The sequence below is a fragment of the Erithacus rubecula genome (genome assembly GCF_903797595.1).
Source record: "Erithacus rubecula genome assembly, contig: scaffold_296_arrow_ctg1, whole genome shotgun sequence".
Classification (NCBI taxonomy): Eukaryota; Metazoa; Chordata; class Aves; order Passeriformes; family Muscicapidae; genus Erithacus; species Erithacus rubecula.
The window spans coordinates 81,673-91,742 of NW_027636032.1; the positions used below are offsets into that span (position 1 = coordinate 81,673).

Below are 10,070 nucleotides of genomic sequence, written 5' to 3' on the forward strand. Positions count from 1 at the left end.
CAGTAATTGCTTCTAAAGGTTCTTCACTGATCAGAGGTTTTTCTTTGTAGCATAATTTAGCTTTGATCATTTTGTGTGCCGGATAGTGAATGGAGCAAACGCCTGGAAAATCAAGCAAGGCATACAGCAAGTCTTCTGATTTTTGCATTGCCCACTCAAAATAAGTTTTCTTCATGGGCAAATAGATAATTGCAAATTCACAGCCTGCTATTGAAAGAAGCCTTGCTCTACCTTTGATGATGATCTGAGACATCATTTCTAAAGGTGTGAGGATTGTCTTTGGTGACCTGTAAGAAATGAAAACCCATTCAATCATTAACAAGAGATCTTTTTGAGAGGGGTCCCATTGAAAGATGAGACCACACAGTCTCAGCTCTTGTCCTGAAATTGCAAGGAAAAAGGGTTTATCTGGCATACAGCGATGTGCCTGCCTGGTTCGCAGGGCTTCTGTTTGAGCTGCCAGTGCAGCGGTTTGTGATGTCTGTGCATTAAGAAGCCTTTCAAGCTGTTCTGCGAGGGTTTTTCCCAATTCATTTGCTTGGATAGAAGCCACGTGCTGCGGACTTCCGATTTTATTGCAGGCATCTATCATTTTGGGCACTGTTGGTTTGTCCTTCGCCATGGCTTTGATGGCCCTTTTACATTCTGTATTGGCATTATTTTCAATGATGTCTCTTATCATTATCGGGCGAGCGATGTCATCAGCACACTGCCTTTCAGAAGCCTGGATTACCCTGTCCACAAATGTGGTGAAAGGTTCAGCTGGGTCTTGGGTAATCAGGTTGTAGGACTTTTCAAAGACTCCTGCAGGCTGAACCTGCAGAAATGCCTTGCGTGCCATTTTCTTAATATCATCTAAGGCTGCTCTGGGAAGATTCACCTGATCTTCATTTTTGTCATCGGGATGGTCACCAGATAACTTAGATATGGTCAGAGCAGGCAGCTCTACATCCGTACTATCTCTGTAAGTTGCTAATATTTCTGTGAGCATCCTTTTCCACTTCAATTCCCATAGGAGATATTGTGAGTCAGTAAGCGTGACCATCGCGAGGTTTTTACAATCATTCGGTGTAAGTGTATGTCCATCCAATGTACTTTTTAGCACCTGTTTGAAATAGGGTGATGCGATGCCATTATCCCTTAATGCCTTCCTTAATTCCTTAATCTCATGAGACGGAATGGGAGACCACCTCCTGGGACCACCGGGCTGGGGATTAAAGATGACAGGTAGTGCCATCACATTAAGGCATTCATCTTTACAAATGTCCCGTCTAATTTTTTGCCAGTCCGTCAATACGGAAGCATCATAATATTTTTGTGGTTTTAAATCTGGCGGGGTTTGAGGATGCAGCGTCGCAGTTTGAAGCTGAGATGTCTTTTGCACGATAGGCAAAGTATTTGCAGGTGTAAAATAGTTCCTTGTTTGTTCCATTATTAACGGGGGCGCTGTGGCGTCACCTCCCCCTCTGTCCTGTAGAAATGCGTCTGAACTGGGTGGATTCGGCGGTAGGTGCGGTGGTACTGCTGGAGGCTCTCGGTGTACCGGGATGGTGACTGCGGAGGCGTCATTGAAACGCTGGGATATGCGCCACATTTAGGTCCGGCGTAGGGAAAGCTGCAGAGGGATACGTTTGAGGACAGGCACTGGGACCCAGGAGCGGCGTGGAGGGCGCAGGCGGCGCTGGCGAGCTCCGTGCATGTGCTGCGGTCGTGTCCGGAGCGGCGGAGGTCATCATGGCGGGCGGCTGCATGGCGGGCTGCGGGCGGCCGGCTCCGGCCAGTTGTAGGGAGGGTGGAGCAGTGCTGGCATAGGCGGGCAGTGGAGCTGTGTTCGGGGGACCAGCAGCGGGAGTCGGGAGCGGGGCGGACTGCTCTGGACCGAGAGGGATCGGGAAGGGCAGAGACGCGCTGGCGGGCACGGACTGCGGCGCTGTCTGCGAGAGAGCCGTGTCCGCAGCGGGAGACAGAGACGGGGCTGCAGCGGGGGGCCGGATCAGAGACTCATCGGGTGGCGTGGGAGCTGCACACGCAGTCATGGCCAGGGCCATATGCGGTACAGGCGCCCCGGCGGATCCGGCGGCGGTGACCGGGGGCTGCGCCGCCGCTAGCGACACGGAATAGCCGCCGAGCAGCGGCGGCTCGGCCGCGGCCACGCTCCGGACGGGACGGTGCGAGCGGCGGCTCCACGGCCAGCGCGGCTGCGGGGCCATGGCCAAGCGGAAACGCTTTGCCGCAGGCGAGCTCCGGCGGCTGGTTCACTGTCCGACAGGCTCCCCCCGGTTCGGGAAAGGGGACCGTCCCCGGGGGCGCCTGCACGGAGTGAAACGGCGCGGTCTGGCTGGCCGGGGCTGGGGATTGCAGCAGGGGTGTGTTTATCAAAGCCGTGGACACAGCAGAGTGCTGGGCATGTAACGCGCCGGGCACAATGGGCTCCACGTGTGTAATGGCGGCGGCGCCTGGCGGTGGGGGGTGCAGGGGAAGCCATGGGCAGGGGGGAGGAGGGCAGGGGCGGCGCGGCGGCAGCAGCAAGCAGCGCGGTCGCGGCGGGGGCAGGGGCGGGCAGGCACGCAGGGGCGGGGTCGATACGCGGCTGCACGGGGGCTGGGAGTCAGGACAGGGACGGCTGCAGACACCGAGGGGGCGAGGCTAGGACGCAGCGGAACGGTGGGCGGAAACGCGAGGATGGCATCCGAGGCGGCGGGATCGGGGGGATGAGGGGGGAAGCCAGCGGCAGGGCAAACGCAAGGGGTCCGGGAGCTGCGGGAGGGGCAGAGACAGTTTCCCTTGTATCTGACAAGAACCAGTCAGTGTTGGATTAGCACATTTTTCAGCAATAAGCAAATTTATATATCTTTGTGAAACACACATGTAAAGAGAAAAAGCCCCGGGAAAGTTCTCTTTCCCTTCTGGCCTCTCACAGAATAACACCAGCCCAGGCCCCTCCAAGCTGCCCGGGCAGGGGCAGGCGGGCTCTGACTCAGAGCTCAGGAAGCTGCCAGGCCCGCCCCGCTGCCCCCAGGGCTGTGGGAAAAACAACCGAGCCCCGTTCTGGCAAGGACCCACAGCCTTGTCTGCTGGGCAGGGTGGAGGAAGAACCCCCGGCCCGCGGCTGGAACTGAGTGCAGCGGGCGCTGGAGAACAGCCATGAATCCAGAAACTCATCACCGCTCCTCTGGCTAAACCCTACAGTCCTTACCCAGCCCAGCAGGACCTTGAAAGACTCTTTATTGTAAATAGCTCCGACCGCCCCACCTGGAAAATATCACAAAACCCTCTGCTGCCTGGCCAAGGTATTAACTCTTTCAGTGCCTAAAATAAACCTCTACAGGTACTTTATTGTCTCTCCTAAATTTAATAAAAAACAAAACAACAAAAACTAAAATAGCAATATGCATAGAAACAAGATAAAAACACCTTAATCAAACAAAAAGAAAAGTCAAATCCCAAATATAGGAAGAAGAAAAGTCATGAAGTAAAATTTCTCTTGTTTTAAACTATGGAGAAAAAACACTTTTTTCCCTTTAACATATCAAAATGTTATGAATTGAATATGACTGTTCTAACTGTAAATATAAACAAAAGCATTAATATTAAAGTAAACAAATGTAAAAATTGCTGTAACCCCCTAAGTTTAAATAATAAAATAATCCCTTATGGTTTCCCCCCAAAAAAAGAAAAAGAAAAATTAATGCTCTCAAAAATAAGGTAAACTTTTGCTTAAAAATATAATCCTTAAAGTGTGCCTCATAACCTAATATAGTCCAGCAAAAAAAAGTTGTGAGATCAACTGTTAGTCTAAAAAATGGGTTTTTACACAGTAATCAGATTTCCATTCCCCGGGAACACCAAAACCACAGGAAATCTATTTCTTGTGAAGAAATCTTCATAGACTGAAAAAAAAGTCTCTTCTTTCTAGTAAATTAGTAAAAAACTATTTTAAAGATGGTAAACAAACGGAGTTGGTTTTTGTATATTTTCAGTATTAGAAAAATAGTGTGTGGAGGAAAACAAGTATTCTCAAGCTTTATTCTAAATTATTTTTTCTTATGCTTTTAAGTGATAAAATTTCTCTGTATACTATTTAAAGTTAAACCTGGTTTTGCCTTCTTGCTAATCCTATCTCACAACAAAAAAAGTTTAAATTAATAAACTAAATCTAACCTCAGCTATCCCACTATTCATATTTCGTATTCCCCAAGCGTGTCTTCCACAGCCAAATGTTTATTAACTGGGGTAAAGACCAAGATTTTGGAGACAGTGAGGTAGAAACCCCTCCAGAAAAGGTTCTTCCCTCCCACCAGAGCATGCAGATCCTCAGCTTGCACAGGCACATGATGCAGTGTGCTTCTGGTTAATGGTGTGTTCTGTTATTGCCCAAGTTAATGGTTTAGTCCAAAATTATACCCTCCCACCCTCCTTATGATCTGTCCTGAATTACCTGTCAATGCTGTTTTGTGCCAATCCCCTGCTTGGAATTCCCCTTTGGAAATCCCCTAAAACTGGACGTCTCATCAGTCCATGGTGACCCAGTTTTCCCCCCTACCTCCCTCATTGGACAATGCCTTTGTGAACCCCTACCCTTTATCCCTCCTCAGCATCTCTTCAATTTGTACCTTCCCCTTGAACCTCCCCCATATTTATGTTGTTGCACCTTCACCTTTTTTGTCTTTTGTACCACAGATTCCCCAGAGTAAGAAATCCTTTTTATCTTATGCAAAAGACCTTCCCTTCCTCCTTGTCCCTCTCAAATGCAATCTGAGAGCCAAAAGGTCATGGAGCAATGACTTGAGCCACGTCTAAGGCCTCCTGTTCCCTAAGTGTGAACCACTCTAGGCATGGGGCCCTAGTGGCAAAGTGAGTGCAGCACTGGCTGTTGTGACAGTGCCCTGTCTCTGGTCTCACTTGCTTGGATTTCTGACTGGCTCTGAGGCAGGGGCTGCCATTCCTCACTTGTGGGGAGACCAGAGCCCCCAGACCCTCACCCAGCGTGCAGGCACTGCCTGGCAGCGCTCCGTCCACTGGCACGGTCGCGCTCTGAGTCTCGGCCACTGCGCCACTGCTGCTGCTGCTGCTGCTGCTTCATTTGCTTTTAGCACACCCAGAGCTCACTGTTAGGCCACATTGGCCTCCGGTTCTGCCCTCTTCCCGTCCCTGTGTGGGGATGGAGCACTGCTGTGCTTTCAGGAAGCTCTTTGTGAACACTTCCAGCATTGCAAGCTCCTTTGTCCTATACGGATGCTAGCCAGGGAATCCCTCAAGGCTGGGCTCAGAGCATACTCAAGGTGGCTCTTCTAAAACCCAGGCTCCTTGTCCCCTTCAGCGTGCTCAGCACGGCTTTTAACCCCACAGTGTTGTGCAAGGGACCTGCACGACAGGGACCTTTGCAGCCTGAGCTGTCCTTGTTCTTCTCTGTCCGTGCACAGAGAACGGCAGCAGGGCCCTGTGTGTCCCAGGGCTCAGGTTTGGTGCCGCTCAGGCTCCACAGAGATGTGGGTAAAGTGAGCAAACCAAACTTTATGAAGGGAAGGCGAAGCAAAGGGGTGAGCTGGAAGGCAAAACAGGGCATGGGCAGGGCCTGAGGAATGGAGGGAGGGAGCTGCCAACAGGGAGGGAGACGGCAGGAGCTCCTGGAGCTTGCCACAGGCTCAGCTGTGAGCAGCAAGAGCTGTGCCTGGAGCTGCAGCTGGTTCCATCTTCAATGGGAAGGTCGCTGAATGACACTGGTTCTTCTGATCCAGCAGACGAAGTTCAGCAGATCTTCTGTCGAATTGCAGCTGGATAACCCGGCTCATAAAGGAGGGGCTCTTGTCCTCCCTCAGGGCTTGAAGGGCTGCAAGAGAGAGAAATAGAGCCACAGTCAGAGGCCGGATTGCGGGAATCCAAGGAAACCTTCCTGCCAGGGCCATCCCACCCGGCTCCTGCCATGGCCACGAAGGAGCAGGAGACCAGGGCACGGGCCAGAAGGTGCTGACCACGGATCCCCCGTGTCCCTGAGAGCTCTCCGTGCTTGGCCCGCACAGCCCCTCGTCTGCACAGGCCGCAGAGCCCTCCGCAGCTGGGCAGCGATTGCAGCTCCATGCCCGGCATTTGCAGCTGCCCCCGGCGGCCCCAATGCCACGAGGGCGGCTGCCCTCACTCACCCTCGCTGAGCACCTGCAGCTCCTCCTTGTGTCCCCTCAGGAGCGTTCCGGCGAGCCCTGGCAACACAGAGCCTGTGTTGGCCCCAGCGGCACAGCTGCCCCCCAGGGGCGCTGCCAGCCCTGCGGCCACACGGCCTCGTCCCCCGGGCAGGGCTCAGCCCGGGCCCCTGGCGCATCGTGCTGCCCTAGGGCACGGCTGCGGGAGGGCGGCGGCAGCGCCGAGGGCAGGCGGGGATGCACCGTGCCTGGCCCGGCTCCCGCTGCCGGGGCAGCAGCCGGGCCGGAGGCGGGGAGGGACGGCGGGCTGGCGGCTCACCGATGAACCTGAGGGCCGCCTGTCGCAGGCGCGGCTGCGGGCTCTGCAGGCACGGCAGGGCCCAGCGCAGGTGCTCGGCCGCTCGGCTCTCGTCCTGTAGCAGCTGCGGAGAGCGCCAGGAGGGAAGGCTCGGCGCGGGCTCTGCCCCTTGGCCGGGCGCTCCCTGCGCCCAGCCCTGGCCTCCCCAGCCCGCACAGCCCCGAGGCACAGCCGGGCCGGGACTCCGTGGGCACCCGGCTCGGGGCCGGAGGAGCCCGGCCGAGAGCCCACATGGCCCAGCGAAGGGAGCAGCCCCTGTGTAGGGCGCAGGCTGCGGCTGTCCTGGCTGCAGCGCTGGGCAGGGCCACAGCTGCCGGCCCCGCACGCTGAGCTCCGGGTGCAGGGGACTTCTCCAGTCTGCGGCTGGGGCTTCTAGGCTGGCCTTACCAGGCACTTGGCGACCTTCATGCGCCACGGCTGGCTCAGCAGCTCCTCCAGATCCCTCCTCCCCAGGAAGCGTGCCGCACAAAGCAGGGTTTCACCAGAGGCCTGGAGAGCAGCACAGAGCCGGAGGTAGCACAGAACCCGGGGCGTGGGACCCACGTCCCTGTGCCAAGGCCAGGGCGAGGCTGGAGCCCATGAGGTGCCAGGGGAAGAGGCAGCCAAGCCCCTGCCAGGGATGCAGCAGCATGACACAAAACCTCACCTTCGCCACGCACCGGTTCTCGTCATGCCAGTGCAAAAAGAGTGGGAGCAGGCTCTGGCTCACGATTCTCGTGAGAGCCTTTTTCCCCTCTTCCACTACCAGCTCCATCACCTTGCAGAAGAGCTGGATGGAGTGCAGCTGCACGTGGCTGTTGTCCTGGAGGAAAGGAGAAGAGCTCAGCACCGACTAGTCCAGGCCCAGTGGGGCAAACGCCCAAAACTGCCCAGGGCACAAAGTTTCCAGGCAGTGTCCAGTGCCTGTGGGCACAGAGCCTTACGTTTTCAAAGTGTGGCAGGAGTGGCTCAGCCAACTTCTGGGCTGCGGCACTGGGTATCTTGAGGTCTTTTTCCTAGAGCATATGGGAGAGCACAGAGAGGGTCATCTCCACCATCTCTCCATCGGGATCACCCAGCTGCTCCACCAGGTGTTGATACAGGCTGCGTATTCCTCCGCTCTGTGTGCAACACAAGGCTGTGCTGTGAAGCCCTGGAGGGCTGCAGCACCAACAGGGCCCTGGCCCTGCAACCCCACGCAGGTGCCTCAGGGCCCAGAGGCCAGAGGCCTGTGCCGAGGCACTCGGGCAGCTGAAACGGGCACCGCACTGTGCTGGCCTCACAGGCTGAGGGGGCACAGTGGACGTGGCTTGAGGGACACATGATCCTGGGAGGCCTTCATCCCTGGCCCCAGGGTGCTGACCTGCTGCTGGAACAAATCCAGTGCAGAAGTAGGAATGGCAGTCCGAGTGGGTGTGGGGTCAGTCTTTGAGATGGCCCGCGTGGGGCTGTTTGTGCTGGCCATGCCCTCTGCCTGGGCCGTGCCAGCCTTCACCCTGCCCTCAGCCGCTGCCCTGGCAGAGTTTGCTGCACGTGCAGGGGATGCTGTGCTGGCACCAGGCTCTGCCTGCAGCTCGCTCGGCCTGGAGTTGGGCTGGGCTGTGCCCTCAGTTACTGTGGCCGTGGTATTTGTACGCCGAATGCGCAGGAACCTCCGCAGCACCTGCAGGAGAACAAAGGGCGGGAAGGGAGGGTTGCTCCATGGAGTGCTCCACATGTGGCGCTGGCCGAGCAGGGACAGCAGCCCCGGCCCAGGTGGGGATGGCCGCAGGTACCTGCACAGCTCTGCAGAAGCAGCCGCGGTCCTGCTCCTGTGTCCGGTCCTTCCCTGCATCTGGCACAGAGCAAGCGCAGCCAGAGCTGAGGGGCTGTGGGAGAGGCTGGAGAACACAGCCCAGCCCTGCACTGCCCAGACAGGGACAGCCCCAGATGGGCAGGGAACAGAGCACGGCATGGGAATGTTTGCAGGGGATGGGATGGATGCACAGCAGGGGATGGGATGGAATGGATGCACAGGATGGGATGGGATGGGATGGGATGGGATGGGATGGGATGGGATGGATGGATGGGATGGGATGGGATGGGATGGGATGGGATGGGATGGGATGGGGCCAAGCTGGCTGCAAGCACCAGACCTGTGGTCCAGCTCTTCCACTCACCATCCTCCAGTGGCTGCAACTGCTCTGGCTCTTGTGGCTGCTGTGCTGGGGCAGCTGCAGGGCCTTTCTTCTTTTTCCCCCGAAACATCTTGAACAGGCTGAGCATTCTGCCTGCCATTCTGCTGTCTGTCCTTGAGGGTACCTTTGAGACAGATGCCTCAGAAAAGCTCTGAGTCACCAAGTGGTGCAGTCTGGCCGTGAGGCCAGCCGCAGGAGTAGCACTTGGAGAAAGCTCTGGGTCAGGCAGGGATGAGCTGGCTGTGCGGGGGCTCCTCACAGCACAGCTCTCTGTGTCCTGTCCCGTCGCGTGCACCAAGTGCTCTGGAGTGGCTGCGTCACTGCCATCACCTGTGTGACCACGTGTCACAAAGGGCTGCTTGGACACTCTGTTCCATTCCATTCCACAGTGACTGCACGTGTCACAAAGAGCCCTTGGATACGCTTCCACGGGCCCTGGGGCTGCCCCCAGCTCACCCAAAGTGCCCCAGGGTCTAAGACAGCTCAGGGCACACCCAGACCAACCAAGTGCTCAGGGAAGGACTCTCCATAGTGCCTGGCCCAAACAGCCCAGCTCGCTGCTGGCCCTGGAGCAGAGCAGCTTCCAGCCAGCAAGAGGGAAATGCATCTTGCCAAGAGTTAAAAACATACCAGACAGGGAAGATGGCATTAGTGTGTGCAATAAAGACCTTTGAATTTACAGCTCTCTGAGAGACCTTTGGGGCTCTCAGATGGGCAGAGATGGTCCAGCTCACACCTGTGCTCACAGGGGGGGAACACACCCTGCTGCAGGTGCTTGGGTTGGTCTCAGTCACAGTCAATCTCCATTCTCTGTCAGACTTCTGCACAGGCCAGATGGGGTTGTTGAAGGGTCAGTGGGTTTTACTGACCACCCTTTGGCTCTCCAGCTCACGGATCATCTTGTGGACGGGGATCACGGCATCTGGATTCATCCGATACTGCCGGGTGGTGCACAGTCGAGGTGAAAATTGGTATCTGTTGCTCTTCCATCTTCAGGAATCGCACTGCAGATGGGTTTTCTGATAGTCCAGGCAAGGTGTTCAATTGCTTCATGCCCTCTGCCTCTACAGCAGCTATTCCAAAAGCCCACCTGAGTCCCTTTGGGTCTTTGTAGTAGCTGTTATAGAGGAAGTTTATGCCTGGAATACACAGGGCCTGGGGGCCAGTCACAAAAGGATAAAAGACAAAAGGATATTTCTACCACTCCTGCCCAGTCAGGCTCACCTCAGCTTCTAACAGAGTCCCCCGTCACCCCAGCAATGGAAAAAGCTTCTGCCTTTACATCTCCTGATGGCATTAGGGTACACTGTGCACCATTATCAACTAATGCCTCATTTTTATTGCTCTGATGTGTCAGGATCCATACCTTCCAAAAAGACCCAGTTTTCCCATGCCTTTTCCTGGCTAGAGGCAGGGCCC

General features: G+C 55.9%; 1 protein-coding gene across 1 annotated transcript; it reads right to left on the reverse strand.

The window, feature by feature from the left end:
• Nucleotides 1-5,497: 5,497 nt before the first annotated feature.
• On the reverse strand, nt 5,498-7,266 carry LOC306815927 (uncharacterized protein). The gene is made up of 4 exons (XM_079332423.1): nt 7,142-7,266; nt 6,883-6,984; nt 6,457-6,559; nt 5,498-5,830 (listed from the first exon to the last, which is right to left on the reverse strand). The coding sequence occupies exons 1-4, from the start codon at nt 7,247-7,249 to the stop codon at nt 5,646-5,648; spliced, it is 498 nt and encodes a 165-aa protein (XP_079188549.1). The 5' UTR covers nt 7,250-7,266; the 3' UTR covers nt 5,498-5,645.
• Nucleotides 7,267-10,070: the final 2,804 nt, after the last annotated feature.